At 37.4% G+C, this 26,329-nt stretch overlaps 1 protein-coding gene across 1 annotated transcript in view; it reads right to left on the minus strand.

Moving 5' to 3' along the window:
- Positions 1-26,329, minus strand: part of SPOCK1 (SPARC (osteonectin), cwcv and kazal like domains proteoglycan 1) — a 284,692-nt gene that overhangs the window by 180,058 nt on the left and 78,305 nt on the right. The window contains exon 3 of the mRNA XM_082771421.1: positions 11,165-11,210. Coding sequence (XP_082627547.1) covers positions 11,165-11,210 — 46 coding nt within the window. The remainder of the gene's footprint in view (positions 1-11,164; positions 11,211-26,329) is intronic.

Raw genomic sequence — 26,329 nt, forward strand, 5'->3', positions numbered from 1 at the left:
TGTCCTGAACAAGCACACTGTGGGTACCAACAATGGCAAGAACAAACCAGAAAATGGACCCCCTACTGAGGAGATATCCTCTATCCAATCCAATAGCTAAGGAAATCACAGAGTATTTCGGGAGTCTCACGGGGAGAAGACTTTATATATATAAATATATGAAAAACAACAGCCTGCACAACTTCTCTCCTGGCCTGTGCCAGCTCTTCCACAGAACAGGGAAGCAGTTTCAGTCATAAAATTTGCTCTATTTGAGCTTCAAAACTGAGACAGGATCCTCATAAATTTAACAACCATTGTGCTTTTGATCTTTTTGATCTTTTCATCTTCTCTAGGGAAGTGGAGTGGAATAGTGTGCAGAAGAGGTTCTAGTATATATCTTGCTTTCCTAGACAGCGATGGCTGATTCCATCTAACTTCAGTCTTAGATAGTCCTCAAAGCAGCTCCCAGTACAGTACCTGAAATCTGAAAAACTTATTTCAGTGTCTCCTACAAAGATTAAATGATAGACAGCTACCTTAGACCAGGCAACTGGCTTTTAGGTTGTGAATCACTGTGCAGATGTGATGAAATCAAGCAATTATGTTCTGTTTAAAACTTCAGCCTAGGAAAAAGACTTTTGTTGTTGTTGTACCATTATAAGAGCTATACATGTTAATTTTAAGTGCTTTCCTCCTTTTGCGCTCTCTGCTCCCACTAGATAGGTGGCCTCTCTTTTCTCTTTCATCTTGAACCTTATTTCTATTTTTTTTTTTTTTTTTTTTTTTTTTTTTTTTTTTACCATTTTGATAAATGAAGTGCCTGCCTGACTGATACAAACAGGCCTATTTCCAAATCACATAAACAGCTGCATCTGTCAAAAAGTTCATCTTCAATGCAATTTCAAAAGCTGAGCTATCCATGCTAGGCGTTTGCAATAGTTCCATACATCAAGCATGCTGCACACAAACGCAGCACACGACGTTAACAGGGAGTGCAACTTCCTATACAAAGTCAAGGGAGAGCACAGTAATAGAAACTGAAAGAAGATAAAATGTTTTGTAGGTAGTAGAACACCAGCTGATCGCAATTTCTCTTTCAAGCCACAGTATACTTAATTTATTTATAGGCATTGGAAAAAATGTTATTGGCACAGTCCTGTGTAGGAAAATATCCTAGCAATGTGCCTTGATGAAAAAGCAGCTAAGAAGGAGAGCTGTAAAGAAAATGAAAAATGATTGCCTAAATATGAAGTTGCATTTTTGCAACAGAATAATGAAAAGCCCAGGAGCAGTTAGGCAATTAAGAGTCAGAATAGCTAAATAGAGGTTACACTAAACACACTGCAATGGCATATGTAGAATTTCTGTTGAGGCAGTATCTAAAGATGAAAAGTAATAATTATCTATATGATGCAAACTATAAATATATTTATATTTCTGATTTCTGGACATTTTACCCACATTAAGGGCCTGTTGGTGTATTTCAGATAGACTTCTGCTTTTCATGCCTTTAACTTGGATAGTTCAAATTACTTTGGCTTGAACAGCATAATAGTTGTCAGCCCGAGTGGATAATCAGATAGGTAAGATGTTTCCTGACCATGTTAGTAAGAAGAGGGGGAAAATGGAAAGAAATTAAAAAAAAAAAAAAAAGTGATTGCTGAAAAGTTTTTAGGCTTTATCATAAAAAGCAGACTAGCTGGCACTCATGCAAATATGCAATTTGAAGAATTAGAACAAGTAGTCTTCTTCTTGCTGCACAGTGAATGCAAAAAGACAGTCTCAGTATTGATGGAGATACGCACTTTTTTTAACCTCACATTTTTATGGCAGCAACCTGAGAATCACAAAAGATTTAAAAAAATTCACACAATTAAACAGTTTTCTTAAACCCTCAAGGCTACTGAAGTAACTTGAGCTTACTGAAGTAAGCAATTGTGGAAGATGGACACTTCACAAGGACAACCTAGAGAATGAATAAGTGCATTTGGCTTTCAGTTGTATAAATGGCTTTCAGTTGGATATTCACTGTGGCTATTCAGCACAGTGAAGAGGTGCTGAGAAGCTTAAATTTAAAAAGAGCACTGCTACTTGAAAAACTAGATAAAAATATGATGCCTTTATAAGAGCATACTGCAGACAATCATCACGTGACTATTCTAACACTTGCATTTCAGACAAATTGAAGAAAAACAGGAAGGAGAAGCAAGGGAGAGAAAGAAAGCCCATGAAAATGAATATTTTACAATTCTATTAATGTCACAGATGCAAGGTGGTGATAACTGATAATATCAAAAATGGAAAAGTTATAGAAGTACATATTTTTTTGCATCATGCTCTCCTCTGAGATAGCTAAATATTATCTGGATTTTGAGGATGAACAGGTCCTTGGGTTAGAGTGAATTTACTATAACCGTAAAAACAATTAATGGAATTAACAAATCATGACTAGATTATTATTTATTTTTTTATAGATTATTTATTTATTTTAGCTAACACTGCTTTCTTAGGTAGCTTTATGGTTTATTGAAAGAGAAGCTGACACTTTTTTTTTTTTTTTCTCCTCAGATGTCTATATTTAACTCCATGCCAAGCAGGGGTTCTTCCCTTTCTCAGTTTTGCAAACTTCTACAGCCTGTGTCAGCAACTCCTTGTTGCTTAGTTTTAAATATGAAAGGTTATTGCAAAGGTCCTCACTGAACAAAAAAGCAGGGTTATATGCTGGAACCTTCACAGCAAAGACATTTTTGCTCTTAGAGACTAGATATTACATGCATTTTTCTGATTTATTTTTTAAAACCCAGCAGTTAAAACAAAGGAGAAACTCCATGAACATACTGAAGTATCAGATTAAAATAATTACACTAATTACACATTGCATTAAAGATTTCTGGAATGTGCAATGATTCCTAGGATTGCTTATCTGTACACCCATTTCTAATGGAGTTCTGTTTATCTGTTGTTAAGTAGAACATGGCAGAGGAGGAACTTAGTGAATTAATTGCTCAGCTTATAAATTAGAGCTTTGCCAGGAAAAGTACCCACTAACATTACAGATTTGATTCTACTTGTCCTGCCTTTTGGTGAAAGTGAACATAATAATCTCCCAGTTTCGGGTAGCACTTCTTCTGGATGCCTCCATCTAATCCCACTGATGCACTACGAGGCTGTGTGCATGCAACACAACAACGGTAGACAACATGCCCTAGATAAAATAGATCAAATCCTCAAACCAAGGTTTCATGAAGGATGGTGCATGACAAATTCCGGTCTTCAGATATAGCTTTTCTTTCCCTATACTTTAAAGACAACGTTTGAAAAGTCGAAACACTGAAGGGAACAAGACCTTTAAAGAAAGCTGCTAGCCAATAACTGACAGCACGACGACACACATCAGTGGCAAGATCCATCGATAAATTACAACCAGAGGACACAGAGGAAAGGCAGATAGTGATTAAATGACTAAATAATGCCCTCCAAAGTGATGCCTATTTTCACCATAGTATGTTTTGGGAAATTTTTAGTGTAGAAGAACACCTGAATACACATTATTTATTTATTTTTATTCACCTTGTTGTGTACTGCTACTGTGCCATTTTGCAGTTTAAAGTAACTTTCCGCATGACAAAGGGCTGCAAGGCTAGAATGCAAGTAGTCAGCTTTGATCAAAACTATTACTATTTTATGCAAACATGTTTAATTTCAAGCAATAAGAACATGGAGGAAAATAGCTGTGATTCAATTAATTCTTTGGTGACCTGGGCTCTTAGGTTTATAGTGGAAGGAGATTTAATTCCTAAATACATGTGCATTGTCATGTTTTATCTAATGAATTGAAAGAGACTAGTTAACTCATTTACACCCAAATCTTTAACCTTAGGGTTAAATCATGACCTTTATTCCTGCCAGGCTAGAAAAAAGCATTAATAACCAAGTGCAGAATCATATATAGGATGTCTTCCTATGTTAGAAAGCAAGTGAGGTCAGAAGAAGCAGTCAGATAAAATAGACTGCCTTTTGCCAGTCCCTGTTTATATTCATGGAGGTTTGCAAGCCTGCGGTTAGTTTCTATCTTAAAGTTTATGCAGATAACTTCCATCAAATGAGAACCTGTATTTTTTCAGATGGTGCCAAAATGTCTGTCAAAAATACCTATACTTTTTTTTTTTTTTTTGTTCCCCTTCTTTGCTTTGACTGGAAATCTGTTTTAAGGAAAACCTTGTTCAGCATTTCTCCTGTGCTCTTTCAATTAAATCAGCTGGTTTCCATTAATCACAGAACAACCACAGAATCTCAGTGCTACAATGGCAAATGCTGGGAAGGTTGCTGGTTCCATTCCCCACCTCCCTAGCTGGATCAGCTGTCAATGTGTCATTATGCACAAGACATTTGTCTACCGTATTTCAGAACACCTTCAAAGACAGAGACTTCACAGACTCTTTAAAGTATCTCTCCCAATGCTCAACTATTCCTGTCATTATGAGGGCTAAAATTATTTTTTCTGTAATGTATTGCTCTTTGCTATATCCACAATAGACAGATCACAATTCCTCCCCTTCACAGCTAACTATATGCATTTTAAAATAGTTTTTTCCCCCCACAGAGCCACCTCCTCTCCTTCAGTCTTCCTTCCTAGAGTTTAATTTCTGCAGCTCTGATCATATCTGGTACTTTTCTCTGGGTATTTTGTAATCGATTCACACTGTTCAAGAAGCCTGGTACTGAAATCTGGACAATGTATTCCAGCCAAGGTCTCACTGGTGCTGACTAGAGCTAAAGGATTACTCACAGCTATGCACATGCCAGTGCAACATTTGCCTTCTTTGCAACAGAACAACATCGTTGACTCATGTTCAATTTGTAATCCACTGTAATCCCCAACCCTTTTTTAAAACTTTCAGTCAGAATTTATGATGATCCAATTGTTATTCTGTTTTGTGCAGCTGATTGTTCTTACCTCAGTTCAAAACTTTGTACCTGTCCTGACTGAACTTTATCTTTTTTTTTCAGACCATTTATTTCATATTGTAAGGCTACTCTGAATTTTATTGCTGTTCTAATATGTATACAGCTTCTCCCAGCTTGGCTACATTTCTAGATATAATAAGCATACTAATTTCAACATCTGCAATTTAATGAAAGTGGTGAATACTACTACACTCAAAATAGATCACAGAGGAACCCTTCTCAATTCATCCTTCCAGCCTGATGTGGAACCATTGGCAACTACTACCAGAACGAATCTTTCCAAGTGATTTTATACCCATCTCACAATTATTTCTTTTAGACAATACTTCTTAAACTAGTTTATAAGACAGTAACGTAAGCCAATGTCAAAAGCCCTATTAAAGTCAAGATACATGACACAGCAAGCTTATCCTTGAGTCTCAAGGCCTGTAAATGTCACTGAAAAAGAAATAGATTTATTTTGACATCCATACTGGCTTTATTCATCCCCCTATCTTCTTGATATTAACAAAACCTTGCTTTAATATTTATTTCATCACTTTTTTTCAGGATTTTAATTTTAAGTCATGTAGTACAATTTCCTTTTTTTTTTTTTTTTTCCCTTTTTTTGCAACTGGAAAAACATGTATGCTGCTTGTCCTTTCCTAGGCTTCTACAATTCCATACATTTTCAAAGATAACTTTTAGTACCTCTAAAATTATTTCATCCAATTCACTTAACCCTTAGGTCAATTTAAACTGATTTGCAAACATCTAATTTACTGAGGCCTGTTCTTTCCCTAATCCATAATCTTACACTTCAGCTGAGAATATTAATTGCAATAGCCTCCTGATCACAGCTGTCTTTTTAAGTGAAAGACAAAGCAAAGACAGGTAACAATACTTTTACCTTCTCATCTTGCCTTTATATAAGCTTCTCTCTCCACTGAGCTGTGAATCATCATTTTGCTTGATTTTTCTCTTCCTTTTAATACACTCATAGAAAATTATTATTATTAAATCCTTTCCTAAACATCTCATTTTGTACCTGGTTTTCTTTGCTTGGTGCAATGCTTTTTGCTTCTTTGAGTTCAATGAAGTTTCACTTTCTCTAAATAACTTCTTGCCAGCTAAGTCACCAAGAACCGTATCATTAACCAAGTTCTTGGTATTCTTGTGCTTGTGCCCTTTACATTAAGGAAATGCCAGTTATCCTAACTATTCTACCCCTAGAATTTAGTTCTTATCAATTCTCTTTTTACTGAATTCTGATTTTGAAATCACTTGTGTTTACTTCAGCATTGTCTTCCTAAAACTTCTGAATTATACATTTAATGACCACTGGCGCTTCACCTTCTACTTTTGCTCTTCCCAAAAGTTCCTCCTTTTTGATTAGAGCCAAACAATGTCTACTATTAACTCACAACTGTATAAACATCTTAAAATACTTTGCAAATTACCCTTGTGACTGTCTAATGATTTAAAACTCATTCTGATGTGCAGCATAAATACTGGATGGCACAATGATAGATTTAAGCCAAATAATGTCAATGCAGGAGACTGTGCCTGATTAGTTTGGCCTTGTTCAACCAGAATACAAACCCTGCTACTGTGAATAATACTTTGGGGTCTCTTTGACAGCAAATAAGGATGGAAGCTTTACGGGCATGTATTTTTCCAAACAGTTAATTTTAAAGGTTTAAATATGCTTCTAAGAACAAATTCCTGTACACTGAGCTGAAGCAAAGGGAGGGAGACTGCTGCTTACTGAGCGATGCCAGTGAGAGCAGGGCTGGGCTGTATTAAATTCCCAAAGATGTATTTATTTCAATGGGAGCTAAATGAGCACTAGAGGGAAGCGTGAATTTCCCTTTGAAAAATCATGTCTGCTTCACAGTCAGTGAAGTAAGAGATATTAAAAGAAAGTCAGCACCATTATTGACCAAACTAACAAGTGCTCCCCAAGTGCTAATAAAATTCTAGACAAGCAACCTATCGATCATTGTCTTAGTTCAAAGCACATCAGCCATAATACCGTCACAGATGGGGATCCTATCTCCGTCACTTCTGATGCCATATTTAATGAAAAAATTGGTTGCTTACAAGCTTATAAGAAATTTAATACTATGCTTCTAGCACATGACAGCCATGTGCATCTGTTGGAGGATATAAGCAGCCAAATGTGCTTGAAATGCCTCTGATGGAAGATAGTATATTTCACGTGCAGCATCTCAGCTATTTTTTTTCCTGTTGATTTAGTTAGCATGTTTTAAAATTGTACTGATTTACTGAAGATTTGCAAACATAATTCATGTGCAGTTGTCCTATGAATAAGCCTCTAAAACTAATTCAAATACAGTCAAAAAATAAATTGCAAAATAAGTTATTCAATTGAAATCTGCCATCTGAGGCACAGTAATAGAAAACATTTATTATAAAACTAACATATATTTGTGGCTAGGAATGTGTACAGTACTAAACTCTCTGAAGGGAATTTATTCAGGCTTTTCTGAAAGAACATCTTAACTGGGCTAACAGAAAATTACATGTTCAAAAATAATTGTAGGTTCTATGATTTTCATCCTGCATCACAGGCTTCCCATTATTGTCTTTTTGCTTTTGGAATGCTTATGAATTTCAGGCAAACTTTATTATGCACAGCTGCAGGAGGCTGGAGGGCTTCTGGAATCTGGACTTGCCAGTCAGACACTAAACATACTTACGTACAATTCTATGCAGGAGGAGAGGAAGCATGAATACCAACACATCCATCTCTAGATATAAAGCTCTAAGTTTGATAAATTCACTTCCATGGGGCTGCTGGACTGTGAAAGTTGCAGGTTATGCTATGCTGGAGGCCACAATCCACTCAAAAGCAGTGTTTCCTCTTCAAAAACAAGGGTAGTTTGACAGTTCAGCCTTTCATTAGTGCTCAAGGGAAATTCTTTGGAACGATAGAGAGCTCGTGCCTGTAATTAATAATGATAGCCAAGTCTACATGAGTATGTCTGACATCAGAGCCACAGATAGGCAGGTGAAGATTTTCCGACAGCAGAGTGGAAGGAGGATTTTTCTTTTTTTTTTTTTTCCCGACAGATAATGTCCAAAATGTCCCTGAGAAAGAAAGGAAATATCCCTCTCCAGGTTTCTCAGCTAAAGGGGAAAAGAACTGGGAATAAAGACAATGAAATTAAAGAAAAAGCCTGGGAATCAAGGGTGAACGTCCAGCTACTTCTGATGAGGGTCTTCTTTTCCTGAGAAGTCCAGCAGCTTGCAACACTGGGATTTCTGTCACCAGAGGTGGGCAAAACCATGTAATACTTTAGCCAATCTCTATATCTCAGTGCAAAAGATAGTGTTTGGGGTAGGAAACAGGCCAGCTCAGTCCACTGCAATCATCTGAATGTCACAATCAAAACAGAAACAGTGAGACCTGCACTTAATTGTACAAACACACTACAACAATTACAAAGTTTGTGGATAGCTTTAGGAACAGATTTTTGGGAAAAGACTATTAGTTCAACAGAATAATTTTTTTTCCCTTCTTATTGTGTTTTGCTGTTACTAGTAATGGCAGCTCAATGGTCTAAATGTTTTGGATTCAGTGCATCCCATTATTTCCACTGTTCCTGTCTTAGGGGTAATGATGCTTTAAAAAAAAAAAAAGAAAAAGAAAAAAAGCCATATGGCAAGGAAAACTGACATAATTCCAGCAACTTTAAACCTAACTAAATGCACTCTTTACTTGTGCATCACACCAGAAAAGTTAATAACATTTATCTATTGAAGCATTTAATACAGCTATTGAGAGGTGGCTTTAGGAGAAATGTCTTGCAAGTTAAATATTTGTTTAGCAGTGTTGACATACAACAACACATGAAGTCCGAATGGGTTAATTTTATGGTGAGTCTGGCAAGGTGCATACATTTAATTACTGTACAAAAATCTCTGATTTGGGAATATCATGCTAAACTTTTCCCCTAATTCCCTCTTTTCTTTCTCCAAAGTAGGAGACTAGGAAAGTATGCCAAGTTAGCTGTCAAGCTGTTTATGATCTTTCGAATGACTTTGTCAAAAAAACAAATAAACAAACAAAAACACCCAACCCTTTGATTCATATTTTAAAAATCCTGAGTACCCTGCCCCTTCCACTCTTCTGTTTTCTGGCTTCTGCAACTCTGACAGAATTGAATTCAATATTAATGACTACCAATCATTTCCAGGCTACACGCTCTCCTGCCTTCTGCAGTCCAAACGCCTCGTTAGCTCGGCTCAGTCAGTAAGATGCTCACCTTTCTATTGGTTTCTCTTGGGTTTGAGATGAATAAAAATGTGGGCTAGTAGCAAGGCTAAAAAATAAATTCTGACTACTCAGGTACTCTCTACTTGCAGCTGAAGCATTGAAGTTGACTTCCCTTGAGAAGGCGTGTTATGCAAAGATACCTTGTGCAACTCTCTAGGGGTTGTTTCAGTAAAAGTCATGTGTGCTTTCTTACAAAACAAGGTGTTTTTTTTTCCTTGAGACATAAATGCAGGTATCTCTCTCTGCATTACAAGCAGAAAGAAGACAGCTAGATTACACTGCTGTTGCTTTTAAATGCATAATTAAGGAATTTAATCTGCTGAATAAAGGTAGCTTTTTTCTTTTAGAAAGCATTGGTTTGACCCAGCACACTCTTCTTTAAAAGATGCAAATGAAGTAAAAGTCTAGAAGTAGAACTCTGCTGATTTTCAAAACCTCTGTCTCCAGTTCATTTTTAAAGTTGTTACAGATATACTGAATTCCCTGGCTGCCTTTATGAGATCACTTCTGACAGGTACTAACCACCTACAGCTACTTCTGAACCCTGCCCTCCCAGCAGCTTCTTGGTGATTCCTCAGTCTGGCTTCCATATGAAGGCTTCACTATATTTTAAAAAGTTATTTTAGAATCTAGAAATATATTTTAAATGTGAAAATACTGTAGACCTGTTCCAAAGAGAGGGTATTCATGTAGGCTAGTTAGCCTAGTGAAGCTATACTCAGATTTCCTGTATAGCCCAGGAGAGATGCAGCCTGCTGTTTGAATTTACCCACTGGAAAAAGAGACATTGTGAAGAGACAGGAATCTTTAGCAGATGTACAAATGTTTATATCACTTCAAGGTATCCATGTGTGATTTTAGATTCTCTTTTTAGAGTAGGTCAGTTCAAAAAAATTTTTTGCAACATTTTTGCCAGGACTTATCTTTTCTTTTTTTCCCCTCCTCTTGGGAAGACAGAGGTTCACATGGCCTCTGAAAGGAGCAGCAAATGTTTTGTTTGAAATCAATAGAATTTGTAATCCTAAATCCCTCTATTCCTTTGAAAATCTCTCTGTGGATATACGCCTTGACCAAAACATCATCTTCCCCTTTCCTTTGACATTGAAGTTCCATTTCCATAATGGCAGAGAATTGATGCTCTTCAGCCTAATATGTACATGTCCCCAGTAATAATTCCTGGGAGCTACATGCACATCATACGTGCTGGGCAATTAAGTATAGAAAGGCACTTAAAGTGAAAATTTCAAAAGCAACTATGTGTCCACAGAGACACCAAGGGGTATTTCCTTCCTAAACAGTTCAGCAATTTTGAAGATTCAAGTCTCTGGTTGACAAAGTTGCTCCCTATTCTGGACAAAACAAAACATTTTTTACTTCTTTCTCCTATCCTTTGGTGGCTAGCCTGGGAACTGTTGGAATAACCGCCAAGACAAAGGAAGTGCAAAATGCCTGATGGAATCTATATTGGAATCAGCAGCATATACACAATACCCTTTTCTTTTGAAAATCAGCTCTGAAATTCACAACTTTGCAACTAGACTCAAAGAACTGCCCCCATAGCATTAGGAAATACAGTAATTACATTTATGGCATTCACTTAAGAAGTTTTTAAAATGAAAGAAAAGGTATGTGAAGACACCTGTTTTAAATTGCATGTTAGACTGAGATTCAGGGCTACAGAGAACCTTTCTAAGCACATATATTGTCACTGAATATAAATTGGAATGGATGCAGATTAAAAAACACAGCTAAAAAATACAGAGATGAGTCAAACTCTTATACATAAACCACCTCAAGCTGTGACTAAATTGGGAATGAGATGTAAGTACGAATATAGCTCTTCACTAACGCATACGACAGACAGAGCAAGAAAGGGAAAAAGTATATGGAAATTAAAAAAAAATACAACCATAAAGTATTTACTAACTTTACCTTGATCGAAAGGCTTGTTTGGATTCCAGTTTCTGAAATAATCATCCTAAATAGGAAAGAAAAAAAATAAACTCAGGGAAAATATAAGCAATCTTTTTAGTACAATTTTATGTAATTAAACTACAAATGAATCAACTCATCTTTTGATCCTAAACATATTCAGCCCAAATCAGACAAAACTGTCAACAGGTTGTGTTCAAAAGAGTAGTAAATGCAGGCTAGAATTTAAAGATTAAAAAAAAACTTGCATTCAGTACCCCAAATCTTCTATCTGACCTGTTTTTCAAAACACCCTTCATTAAGTATTTCCAGACAACTCTGTATTATTTCATATCAGTCTACAACTTTCAGTAATAAAGATAATATGACATGATGACAGCATTGTAAAAGGTCAGCAAAGTAAATCCCCAAATATATATATATACACACATTTGGACACATGCAAATCACACCATTGTGAATGTTCAGATATACACTAATAATATTAAAAGCACTACACAATTTACAATAACATACAAGGGAACTCACAATGAATGTTTTTGTCACTTGTTCCTACTACTAAATTTTATCTTTTTAGGACTTCTTAAATCTGATGTAAAGGTATGATCACACAGTGAGCTTTATGTTTCTGTTTTATGTAATTCTGATTGTGCTGTAAAACCAAGAAGTAGGAATTGTCAGCGTACTTGGCCAAATGATTATTGTTGCAAATAAGCTTTTTCCATGCTTTCTCCAGTCCTTTCCATGTCCCTGAATTTGTATTCTATGTATTTAGCAAATATATACCTGTAGGCAAAGTTTCCCCTACTTCAGAGTGCCATCAACCTGTGAAGAACTGGGGTTCAAGAGATTCAGCTTCAGCATATTCTGTATATCTCACTTGTCCTCTGTGAGAGGGAGCAATAACAACTGAATAATGTATTTGAAGTGAGGAATCATGGAAGATTTTTATAACACTGTTATATTTGTCTTCATGTTAATCTTTATTTCCTTTTTAATATATCCAACATTCTATATTCATTTCTTGAGGGCTGCCACTGAAGAGATGTCTTTATCAATTAGAATGACATTTACATTTCTTTTTCGTGCCAGGAGGGTAACTGAAAACCCATCAGTGTGAATAAAACACCTAAATTATTTCTTCCATAGGACTTTGCTTACCATTTATCTCTAGTTAACTGAATTTCACCTGCTCCCATGCTATCCAGTCACTCTAAGCATTACCCCACAGGTGACTGGAGGAAGGCAGGTTCTCTACGCCTGCACTGAGCGCCAGACAATGTGCCTTGTGGCACTGCATTCCTTTGGGATTATTATGGCTGGGGTGAGAAGCAGAAACTACTAACACTGATAGCATGGAGAACTGCGGATGCTCTTCTCTGATCTGGAGGCTGCCAAGGACGGGCAAATGCTGCCTGTAATGAGGGTACCTGTTGCAATTCTGTACGCCTTTCAAAAAGCAAATGTATTTGCTTTCTCCAAGTGTATTCATGCTGACTATGCTGTGTCTACCCTGACTTCGTGGACAGCGATAGCTTTCCACAGTAACTATAAAGATTATTATTCATAATTTATTTCAGATACATCAGAAGAATCTCTAACTTTTCTCTTTAGAAGTACAGGGTTCAGCACCAGAAATAAAATCACAGACTTGCCTTTGAATTCCACAGCTTTGTTGATACAAAAAACCCACCAACTTCATTGTGATACACTGCTTTGTAATGGATTACAATGTACTGCTAAATTCACCAAGCATTAATCACTTTCTAGAATAAGGTGGTTTATTTATTTATTTATTAGGCTTTTGAGCAATTTTTTTTTCTGGTAACAAATTATTATTATTATTTTTGCCTGTTTACATTCTAGGTGTTGCTTTGCTGCTGGGTTTTCAGCATCAGAAACTGTTAAATAATTCAAATCCCAAGAAAGATTTCTTATGCAGTTGGCATATGGAACCAATTTCGAAATAAGGATTGGAAAGGGGGTTTATCTCAATTTCAGTGTCAAAGGAGTATTTTACAGAAAATGCACCTTGCTCATAAAAAAAAAAAAAAAAAAACTACGAAAACACTCATCTCTTCTGTGACCCTATTCCTTCTCCTTTTCTCCTCTATTCAGGCATCTACATTGCTTTTTAAAACTGAAGCTACATCTATTTTAGAATTTGCCTAAAACTACAGGATGATAATGCAGGGAAATACACAGAAACATATATAGAAAAAACAAAACAAAACATAACAAACAAAGAAAACAAAAAACCACAAACCTAAAAGACTGGAACGGAAAAAATCTTTGAGATTTTCAACATACAGAACTCATTAGTTGTAGGAGTAAATAATGACTACACATACATTAGAGCAATCTGGCTAACAGCAATTAAAAGCAACTTATGTCAGCTAGACAACAGAAAATATGGCAGTAGAGTTTTACTTCACTATCAATACCAGAAAAACCTGTAGCTGAATAGACATAGAACTGTAAAGGTGAAATTCATCCTGTAGATACCACTGAGCAGAAAAACCATGTCTCATTTAAATACCACCTAAAGTTCTGACTTGAAAAATGGACAAGTCTTTGCACTAGGATACTGCAAAGATTAACCAGAAATGACTTTTGTTGGGAGGAGAAACTCCCAACATCCCCCAAAGGATAACTTCACTTCGCTCTAACTTCCTCCAACAGAAGAAGTATGTTGATATCACAACATACAGTACCTAAACCTGTATACCATTCAACATAAAAAATAAATAAATACAAGAAGATTGATTAAAGAGGTTTAACATTCACATTCAATAAAATACCACGATGACAGCACAGAAATTGATGTTTTTGAATTTTCTCCTCGGAAAGGCATTAATGTGTTTAAAATATCTTGTACCTGCAGTAACCTATGCTATCATTTTAATATTAACATGTTAATAAACCAATATTAACACATGAATAATTAACATGTATTAATACACGTACCATTCATAACAGCATTAATAGTTGATTAGAAATTAAGGTATAATATGCAATATGATATGCTGTAAATACTTCAATTCACTCTAAGGACATTTACAAGTTAAAAGCAAAAAACCTACCTCAACTTCCTGAATAGGCAAGCATTACAAATGAGAAAAGAAGAAAGAATGAAATTAAGCAATGTAAGGATATGACATTCACTGATTTTATCCTCAGTAGCCTTTAAAATGTGGAATCACTTATTTCAGATGACCTTAGCCTTCAAATGAAATTATTTTCTCTTTCTTTTCTGACCTTTGCACCTTGGCTGTCATGGCTCAGTTTCCAGCTGCTGTGCTATTAGCCAAATGCCATGCTATTAGTACGTTTGCCTCTCAAAAAGTACCAAAAAAGACACTTTCATTTCCTTTTGGCTGACAAAAGCACCAGAAAGTATTTTTGCACATATTTATCTGTTACATACCTGATATGCGAGAGAATTAAAAATGTCTTTTTTCCCTAAGTGACTTTAAAGACTATTTGTTTGATGGATTTGGGAGGGGAGGCAATGGATCCATTTCAGTACCAGAAACAGCAACTGAAAAATATTTTTACGAACAAATATTTGAAAGTATCTTTCTCCTTGCATAGAGTTCACACTTCAAGGGTTTTGCCTATGGCTCAGTGACTGTATATGACTAGATCAATCCTTTAATTAACTCGGGGGACTCGGCACACCTAAATTCATGCATGAAAAAAGGAGAATTGATACTGCAAACCAAGCCTGGATCTGACTGCCTTAGCTCAACCTAGCACCGTACAAAAGTGACATGTTGGCATGACCTCTTTACACACCCAGGAATACACGTGAACCCTAAACTCTAGAAGTTGCCCATCCCTCCCACACAGCACAAATGTACTGAAGAGTACCAAAGCTCTACTCCAGGTCCCTGACAGCCCCAGTCTCATCTGACAGATAATGCTCAGCTTCCACTGACAGGAAAAGAAATTTGGCATAGCCCTGCCTTCTGTTCCCACTGGGTGCTGGATGAGGCCTTCGGCAAGAAGCCTTGTAAAAGTCTACTGGCTGCTAGGGCAGACATCAACCCGAGACGGAGAGGCAGGTAACCCAAGATGGTCACTCACAAGGTGAATAGCTCACAGGCTGTTGGCCAACTTTTGGCATCTCCTCACCTGATTTCAATTGCAAGGCTTGCGACAGAAACCGTCTTTTCAGCTCTGAATCTAATAATCAACTAGCGCTATGGACTCTTACATCAAGCAGTGACCCTCAGAAAATTTAACTGAGAAATAAGTTATCGTAGCAAATGAAAAATGTGTAGAAAAATATACATTGATAGACTTAGACCTCACTTCTTTATTACATTTTCACTGTTTTGATTTGCGCAATCCGGAGATGAGATAAAATAAATTCTGAAGTGATTTAAAACCATTTAATTGCACCAGACATGATAAATGGTTTCCTAAACAGAGGAAAATATTATTTTATCATCCAATGCATAGGCGTCAAATCCAACCAACTTAGATTAATATGCCATCAACAAAATCAATCAAGAGAATAATCATATGTTAAACTAAGCATGCAAAGGGCATATTAAAAAGTCCTAGTTTAAAAGCTCACAAAAGCTTTCTTGGCCTCAGGCCTCACTGCTTTATACAATATCCCACAGATGTCATCAGAAGTTTATGCACACATCATCTACCTAGGTGAAATGTAAAAATTGGTTAAAAAAAAAATATCAAAAACCTCATAGACTGGGTTCTGATTTGTAAAAACCAAAGCTTGAAGCGGATACAACATGTGATAGTGTCCTATCACTCATAGCAGAAAAGTTAACAAATAACAGTTGACCCCAAGACCAGTAGAGTAATGACTTGCTTCCTATTACCCTCCATTTCACTCCAATAACAGTAGTAAAAAACAAAACAAACCCAACACATCTGAAATTAATGTAAAAACATGAATATGTTTATAGACAATCACCTATCCCCTACCCCCACCACCAAAAAGAAAAAAAAAAGTAAACAGCTTCTGGTTCTCCTGAAGATTAAGTATTTTAAGTATAAATCCCACAAAAGCTACTTAATTGTCAATTCAGTTATTACCTAATACTTTTGGAAGAGTTAATAAAGCGTGGTTAATTTAACACAGGCACTCCATACGTAATTTATTCACTTGCCTAAAAGAACCCCTTGCAATATGCTCTTGTTTATAAATAGAAGTGAACACTAGCTAAATGCGTGCATAAATATTTATATTTTACTGCTTTAATTGAACTTATAAGTTATTTGTAGGAATCAAGCAGAAAAGAGATGATAACTGAAAAACCTCCCCAGAACCCGTCTCATCGGCATCTCCCAGAGCCAGCTCACTTCAGTTTCCTCCCCCAAGGTTTGGGCAGATTGCAGGGACTTGGTGGCAGCGTCCACAGCCGCCATGAAACCCCCACTGCCTGAGAAAACCGATATACAAAGGGCATAACCCCAAGGACTACCAGATAACCTTTTGGATGTAATCTTTGTTCCCAGCTCCTCCCAGCCAACAAGAGCATAAATTTCTAAACATCTCCAGGAGGGACGTTCATTAACACCGGTTTGCAGCCTGCTTAGTATTTTCCTCTTCCACCCTCCATCTATGATTAAACCTTTTACCCTCATAAAGACCAGCTGGGAAAAGTGGTAATTACCAGCTCATTGCTTTTTTAAAATTAGCTCCAGAAAGATGCAGCTGCATTTTCTGCCTCTCTACCTTGCAGTACAGGAGATCATTCCAACATCGAGCAGTGTGAAAGCACCAGCTGCTGCTTGCTGAAGTCAATCTAGCCAGTGTCATAAACATCTCCCCAAGGCCTAGGGCCAGTTTTAAGCAAATAGCTTGTGTCAGCAAATTACATATTATTTATTTATTTATTTAAGAGGAAGAGAAAATATTTTACCCACCGAGTACGTCAGTGCATACAGATTTCCCAATGGTAGCTAGTGCCCAGAGTCCGCATCAGTTTCAGGCACTGGCTTCAAGGTCCTAAGCACATTAAGACATCTCCAACTGCCTCTGAGCTCTTTTTTTGTCTCTCTCCTGGGAACCAGTGAATATGCATCCAGGAAGGATGCTTTTACTTAGTGAATTAGTAGTGGCTTGTGCTCTGGATATTTCATTTTGACTTGTTAGGGAAAATCTTTGTAAAGTTTCATGATAAATTTCCCAGAAAGGCCAGGAGTGTCAGGGTTTACTTTGGTGAAATTGAAAGAAATCATTTCAGACTGAAGTAGTACCATGTGTCATGAAAGGTCTGAGGACGTCAGAACCTGTCTAGAATACTGTAGCTAAGTCATTTATAAAAATACAATGCAATGCTTTAGCCTAGAAAAAAAACAAGGTTGGTTTAAAGGGTTCACATTGGACTCATGCATAATACTAAATAAATTAATATTGATTTATTAATAAGAATATGAAATACACATCAAAATAAATCCTTAGATATAGATGGTATAGAAAAGGTCATAGACCATGTATTGCAATCTCGCATGTTCCATTCTCAGCACATGTATTTTTTGTTGACCTACCACTAACGTGCAAAAGAATTCCTTCTGCTTAGTACAGCCTGGGTCATTACATTTTTCTTATTTTTATATAACTATTTTTGCCCCCTTTTTGTATAAGAAAAAACTATATCAGGAAACAAGATTTGCCACTCCTGCTTTACTGGAAGACATTTCCAGAAGTTTCCATAGGCAATATTAAGAAAGTGGCATACAGAACTTTCAGCACAATCTTTCTTTAGTCACAGTCCCAATGTTTCATTGGGGTTGCCATAAATAAATATATAAAATCAGAAATTAAATTATAAAAAATGAAAATAATTGAAAAATAGGTTACCACTGAGCCTATGTCATCCTGAATAATAATTCTCATTCTTTAGAACTCAACCATGGGGCCTTTTATGTAGAAATCTTCCAGCTGCTCTGCTGCTTCTTTCCTTCTTTCTTTCTTTTTTAAAGGACAAATATAGTAAGAACTAAAAATAATTCTTTTTGAACAAAAACTCTGTGTTTATCCATACGAATGAAGCCAAAGGGCATGTCTACAACGAGGAGGGCAAACAGATGCTCATCTACTCTGCTTGTGCTTCAAGCAGGATGAATGAGGGCCAGCTGTGAGCCAGAAGCCATATAGCTGCCTTAGCGCAGCACTGTGCCAGCACACACAGCTGATAGATTTGGGTGGCTGGAATAATCACACCACTGTCTGCTCTAGCTAGTGCTGAAATACCTAAAACTGAAAAGAAAAAAAAAAAAGCCTTATCTTGGCCTGATTATTCTTTGATGGTCCTCTTAATAAACCTTAGAAATACATTATTGCTTCTGCTTGAACTCTTCCACTTGTTAGCTGGTGCTAAAAAGCCTCTTTTCCATGTCTAAGGTTAAATAATTCTTACCAACTTTCCTTTCATCAAGCTTTCCACACCTTAGTATGTCCCACTATACTGTTTTATTCCTCAAGCTGTCAAGCTCTTACAAGGCCAGAACCTCAGGAGTCTCCCAAGGTAAGGGCTCGCAGATCCCTGTTGGGTTGGTTGTGCTGCACTTCCCAGAGATGCAGCTCCAAGGCCAGACTGAAAAACAGACCACTGGCTGGCTCCTTATCTTGCAATTTAACAAGATACTCCTAGCCACAGGGCCTTAGCCATAAGAAACCATCTCAGAGGCACTGCAGAGCACCGTTCATGGCATTTTGCTCCAGCCATAAGTTCCTTTCCCTGACCTTTGTGAAGGGTCTGTGTTCTGGCTGCTTGCAGAGGCAGCACAGGGAGGGAGGAATTAGGGCTGGAGGAAAGACAGGCACCGGAATACTTCTAACGAGGCCTGAGGATAAGAAGTCGTGTAGTGATGATTTACCATCTCAACTGAAACAATTTCCTCAGGCAATCAGATCCTGTGACAATCTGCAGGCAAGCTCAATAGGTATTGACCCCTAAATAAATTAGTAAGGCCCTATTCTCTCCAACATTTGGTCACAGACACTGGAGGGTTTCTGATTTCTTTGGTTACTCTCTGATTATACCCTGATGCCTGCAGCATGTTTATGCAAATCTCTGCTTAACTGTAATTCCTCACAACAAAGCGTCTCTCACAACAAACACGGTTGATTCAGCTTCTGAACCTCAGTCAGGTTTCCCATTGCTAGAGAGTGAGCTACACTGCGGATCACCTACACAGCACCAGGGCTGTGTGGGAGCAAGGGCGTAGGTGGGAAACTGCAGACAAGTAGAAGGAAGAGGCCAGCACCAGAGTTCTGGGATGAGTAAGACTGAAACTCGACAGGGTGCGAAGGCAGCGAGAGGTCCAAACTGGGGCAGCTGGGTGTGGGCTCCTTACCTGGGAGCTCCCACCAAGAAAGCAGTACTGGTTAGCAAAGCTGAAAGCTCTCATGGAAGGCCAGAACATACAGGTCACAGACGTAAGCTGGAGAGATGCCCTGTTAAATCATACCTTGGTGGTTGCATTATCTGCCTTGCAATTTATGTAACCTGGTTAGAAAACACAGAGCTGTCGTGGAACAAATGTCAATGGGGTCACACCTTTCAGAATACAGACAGAACACAGTCAATACTGATGGGATTTTTACTTCACTTTGTGCAGGTCCTCGGAGATTGACTGGTGAAGAACTGCTTGCATTGCACAGCAGCTTTGGCACAGAGCACAGAGAAAGCCCCTGAGCCGTTAGCTCCCACTTCCACAAAAGCAACACCTAGCTGAAGAGGAAGCAAGAAGCAGAGCCAGAGACTACAGAAATATATTTCTCTTCCTTCCAGGTGAAACTCCTTAAAGCAGCTTTATTTCTGATCTGTGAATTTCACACGAATTAGCAATTGGGTAGACAGGCTAAGTCACCAAATCTAGCCATCCTTACAAGGGTCCAGCAAATACATGGGAAAACCACGAATGCCCACTGTGTGAATCGAAGTCAGTGGATCTCCACTGATGGATAAAAGTAAAGAACCTGCCCCAGTGTTTTCTCACGTGCTCGTTTGTTTGTTTTCCACTCGTCAAAACCACTGTGTCTTTACCTTGGGTTATTGCTGTGAAGGTGGGTTGAGAACGCCCCCCTACGGGTTCTCTACATAAAGATATGCTTAATAAATCATATGCTCAATAGGTGTATTATTTAAAACATACATTGAAAGGAAAGCTACTAAACTCTTTCCGCATCTTAATTCTCATTCAAAGACTCAAATTACATACTTAGAAAGCAATTGTTTTCAGGCAGCTTGCAAGCCAAGCACATTAAGCTTGAAGGTTATAAAGCCATTGGCAATGTTACTTCACTTTCAGTATCCTTGCTGCTCCATGAGTGCATTTACAGAAGCAATTTGTGACAGATTCACTGGGCCTTTTTTAGCTGAACATTCAGGGTTAATATCTGGAGAATAACATTCACATAAAGGAATCCTAATGCTTCCACTTCTTTCACAGTGGCGTTCGCTGCTTTACAGGGAATAACAATCTGCATAGTGATTACATAAATAGATATATTCATTGTTTTATTTTACAAGGTCTGCAGAAATCGTTTGAGTCGCGATTTTTTTTATTTAAATGTTCTATTATAGGAATAATCTCAGCGTGAGACAAAATGATAATTCTCCTGATATCAAAGTTATGAAATAAGTTATGAATAAACTTGTTATTATATTTCATGCAGATATACAAATCCCAGTGGTTAAAACATACAAGGGAACAAACAGTGGTTGAATAAAATCAACTCATCTAACTTTGATACTCAGTGATACAATTTTCTGAGATCTAAAGAGACAGTTAAACTAGTTATGTCCTAAGTCTTTAAAATTGCTTCTTTAAATGCATAACTAATGACTGGCAGGAGAATGTCTGAATTGCACTGAATTATGAGCAATGAACTGTCCCTGGAAGAACATATGTATTTGTTTTTAATTTCATTCGTAGCCTCAAGAAAAATCTAGCTCCAAGGATTTCTGGAACTCTTTACATAAGGTAAAATCAAACTGTCCACACTGCTGTTGAAAAGAACAGGTTTGCAGGCCTGGTTTTAGTCAGTGTTTTAAATTTCTTAGATCTGAATCACAAAAAGCAGTCATGGTCAACTAGTTTATGAAATAGCCAGTTGCTGACTGTGTGAAACAGTTGTTGGCATTTTCAGATCAGAAACCCTGTGAGCCATTACAAATGTGTGGTTTCCATTCCAGTTCGAGATATCATTTTGTTAATTGTCTCTGGGATTTTATCCATTCTAAAAAAAAAAAAAGGGGAAAAGTATCAAAAGTCATTATGCAAAACTGACAGCAAGCATAAAGGAAACAAAACAGCAAAGTGCTTGTAGCAGTTGCTGGAAACAGAAATCCTGTCCTCATTCCAGAAAGTGCTCCTCACTGCCTCGTGTCTCAGCAACAACTTGTGCATACAGTAGGTTATTTTAAATACCTTGATCAGTTTATGAAAGTTCTTACATGACGAGGTTTTCTGTAATAGTTGGAGCTGGTTGATTCAAGAAAAGTCCCTCATGTTTTGTCACTGATGCACTTGTGTTATCTCTACCTGTTTTCTAAAAAATCACAGGAGGTTCAAAAGACTGTACCATTTTACTGCTGGTACCTCATTAATTTATTACACCAATGAAGTAAGATTATTCTGCATACTGAGAAACTGATTTCTTGACCCATCTGAAAACTAGCAATGACAAAATGTTACCTTTCATAAATGACTGCTACTCGCTGTCTACTTGAAGCAATAGTATTTTGGTAAGAAACTGCTTTAGCTTCCAGATCTCAAAAAGGCATTTTTGAACTGTTCTGCTCTAAACTGATGTATGCTCCTGATCTCTAGACATTGCAGTTGCTCACTCTCACAGGGATTAAAACATGAAGTGCATCAAAAGCAAACCAAATAGGCATTTTGATGAAGAATAGTACTTGAGAAGACGGTATTTAGAAACATCTAAAGAGCACGGAAGGTCTTAAAGACTTCTTAAGGCACAATAGAACATCTGAATTTCTGTCATCTATAATTTTACACCCAAGGTCTAGTACAACTACTTATTTAATTCCTCCAACTGAGAAAATAGTTCAAGCATGCTATGCAACTAATCTCCAAACCTTAGAGATGTAAACTTAGAAAAAATATGTCTTAGAGAGCAGATGCATCTACAGTACATAGAATTAAAAAGTAAATATGCTGTGAATCCCCAGAAACATACTTGAAATGATGACCCCCTCCCCTCCCAACACACACATACATATATTTCTATGACTTTCATAGCTCTATTAAGATTTCAGTAAGTAAACTTCAACATGAATCTTTTTTAGTCTTACAACATTCTTTTATTTAAAAAAATATTCTGTTTTCTATGCAACAGCATACACTTTTTAAACCACACGCTTTTCTGATTCCATGCACTGTACTACAAGAAGGTTTGAGGCAGATGCTGTACAACTAATCCACCCAGTTGTAGCTTCTGAAACTGAAAAAAAAAACACTGTTTCTTTCTGTCATCAGCTGCTGAATTAATGAACATATGCCTTAAGGTTCAGATTGGATGTTAGGAAAAAGGTTTTTCACTGAGAGTGTGGTTGGGCACTGGAACAGGCTCCCCAAGGCAGTGGTCACAGCACTGAGCCTGCTGGAGTTCAAGAAGCATTTGGACAACACTTTCAGACATTGATTTTTGGGTAGTCCTGTGTGGAGTCAGGAGGTGGACTTGATGATCCTTCTGGGTCCCTTCCAACTTGGGATATCTTACGATTTTATGATTAAGTGCTCTTCATAAACAATTTTTCAGGCTGCTAAGCCAAAGCCTTGACTTTATGCATGTGTCACAAGAAGTAGCATGCTCTGAGAATCTCCTGAAAAAAAGTTATTTTACTTGCAAAATATTAATGCCGATTTCTTTAGTAAATATGAGTATTTACCCAAAGTAAGAATAGAGATTTACAGTCACAATTCTATTTGTTTCAATATACGCACAAATGTGCACGGAGAGTTCATCCTAACAGATTTAACAAATGTTTGTTGTTGGAGACCAACGCAGGTTCAGAATCATCTTTATGTAGCCAAAAATTGGACATTTGCCAATCACTGTTAAATTTTCAGCTCCCACTGAAGGCAGAAATCCCTGCTGTGGTATCCTGAGAAGGTGATTTCCTCAAGTCCAGAAGGGGTTGGGGAAGCACAAGGTTGGCTCCCTGAGTGAGATTCAGACGGTGCTCAGGAACTTATAGAAAACGTTTTAAAACATCCTAACAAACAAGAGCATCGTAAAATATATCCACAAAATATGCACTAAGACAATGCAAACACCATGGAATTTAAAATACTAAATTCACTGGCAATTTAGCATCATTACGATATGGCATGAAATTACGACAAAGGTTTTAGTATGGCGATTAAAATCGTTTTTACATTAAAACTATAGACTACTTGTAGATCTTCTAAAACAGCCTTTAGATCTCAAGAAAGCTTAAATTGGAAAGTATGTTTCAAGTCCAGCAACACTAAAAAATGTACAAGGCAAACTTATTCTCCACAAAGAACATAAAATTGCTGATCATTTATGTTTAAGATTTCTGAGGAACTGAGTAATAGCAGCTTTTGCTCATTTGTTATGTGATCCAATGAAGTTTGAACAGCTAATTAAAACATAGGATTTCCTGCACTGAAGCTAATTCTTAGTAGTTGTGCATTACATTCATTCTCATTGTTCACCCCATTATCCAAGGAAACAATATCAAGATGTGTTAAATTTGTTATAAGCTAACCATGAAACATGCATTGTAACCATGTGTTAAAAGGGAAACACAAAACCGAAATATTTACAATTGCTATGGAACAAACAACAGCTCCAGCAACTGGGGACTTGCCTCATTCTAATTGAATTAAAGAAAGTCAGGAATGTGAAAGCTCAGCTGCAGTAACATTCATTTAGATTATTACCTTGCTTGGCATTGTCGTTTCTGAAATTATATTTTGGCAGATTCCAGGAATGCTGTCAAGCCATTTGTCAGCTCAGTCAAAGATATTACAAGCTGGCAGAATCTTTGAACAGAGGCAAACTCATTTTCACAAAAGTATTTTGAGAAGTGTTTGCTAGGGAAACTGCAACTTGAAATCAAGAGAGCAAAATCCAGCCTAATGAAAATGAGAATTTTAATACTAGCTTGAGTACAGGAAAAATATGCATTTGGTAAGACTTCCCTAAATGTCCCTGTTTGTCTAGTCTTCAGAAAATTAGTTAGCCACACAGAGCCACTAACACTGCCACGGTTTTACATTGGATGCTTAAAAAGCAACTGAGTCCTTCAAGCCAGACTGGGGCTGCATACACTTGTTTTCATGTTAAGAATCCTGCAATGGGTTAGCAAAATGTAAATGTTGTCCTAATGTATGTTTCCTTACCATGGGTTAAGAACATCTGATGGCTGAAAAGTACCACAGTATGTGATGGATGGATTAGATCCTTCCCTAGCTGTGATTTGCATGATACAGATGCATGTCAGGGAAGGGGAGAACACATCTACTAATCCTCCTGCAGCACAGCCTCAGCCACCTACATCAACAAGCAGCACAGTGCCTGAGAGGATCTGCAGATTGAAATAATTTGTTCTGTGGATTCGATATCTGCTCTACACGAGATCTATCCTCTCCTCCCAACCTACTCCAGTCTGATCCCCTGATCTCTGCAGTGTGAACAGCGCAGTAACCGCAGACAGCTGGGAGCCTTGTTTCCACAGTGCACTTCGATGCAAATTAAAATGCCAATGAAGACATGCTCTGTGCTTCCTGTCTGCTACTTTTAAGGCCTGTGACAACCAAAATAGATCCTGGTTAAACACTGGATGATTAAGAGATCTAGATCACGTAAGCTGGGCTGTGGTCTGAGCAACATAGCTCACCGAGGAGAAGGTGATGGGAAAGTCTGATGCAGTGTGAGAGTAATCCAGAAAATGAAGTACATGTATAACAATAGCAGGAAGGCAAGCAGAGACCTCAAAAAAAAAAAAAAAAAAACAAAACAGCTGCCAACATATCATGACACAGGCTTTTTAATCATTCTTTTCCTTAGAGCAGACCATCCTCAGAGATTACATCTCTAGCAATCACCTCTGAGGACTGGTAGATACTGAGATTTGCTGGAAGCCATCATTACACATCTGTAACTATTCTTTCAAAAACCAAGTATCATTGGTGATGACAACAGCCAGGAAGAGCTTGAAGGGAATAAACAAGAGACTCACAGCTGCTCAGCAGGATGAGGGAGCATACACCCCACACCAACATCCTGCACAATCCAGGACTGCTTCATTTGGCTGTTACACTCAAGGACATCTCCTCTTCCCTATCCCTACAAAGAGTTATAAAATCAGTCTTCATTATTATTTTTAACCTTGACTAAGTCAATATACCTAGGCATCTCATTAACCACGTTCAATATTCTGTGTGATCCTTTGCCACTATAAGGTGTGACCCTGGAGAGGGCATTCCTGGCCTACCACATCCATGCAATTACATTTCCAGTTGCAGCCTTTTCCCTCTGTTCAAAACTGCCTCTGCTTACGGTTTTACAGCTTATTGCATCTGGTTCTGTATGCTTAATCTAAAATTCCTGTCTCAGAAACCATCAAAATCTCAAAATAAGGTCCCCACCAAAGGCAAAAAGTCATTATCCATAAGTTTTCATAATTCTGTTTTTTAAGACCTTCAGCATCTTCTGAGTGCTTCTTGGAATTTACAGCTTTTCTCCTGCAGGTTTGTACTAACATTAAAGAGAACTGCACAATTACCTGTAGATCTTTTATTTCTCTCTGAAAGGTTCAGTGGTTCTACATTTTACAAACACTGTAAAGATTTCTCTACGATTGCTGACAACTCCAGCAGCAGGAGGAGTGTTATGGAAGATTGTTAGCTGTTGCCTTTGTTCTGTACCTATTACTTCAGCTTTAGTATGCAGCTCCCTCAAAGATTTCTCATTACCTATGTTTCTTCACTTTGGCTTAGATTTTCTTCTTGGTTTTGTATTCAGTCAAGCTAAAACATCCTCTGTTCTCACTAAGCTTTAAATTTCTTTGCGCTTTATACTGATTTTCAGTCACCCACCTGATTTTTTTTTTTTAATATTTTATTTTTATTTTAATAAAAGCTTACAGTTATTCTTTTCTGTCACTTTTCTCTTTCCAT

This window comes from Aythya marila, assembly GCF_965140915.1.
Source record: "Aythya marila genome assembly, chromosome: 14".
Lineage (NCBI taxonomy): Eukaryota > Metazoa > Chordata > Aves > Anseriformes > Anatidae > Aythya > Aythya marila.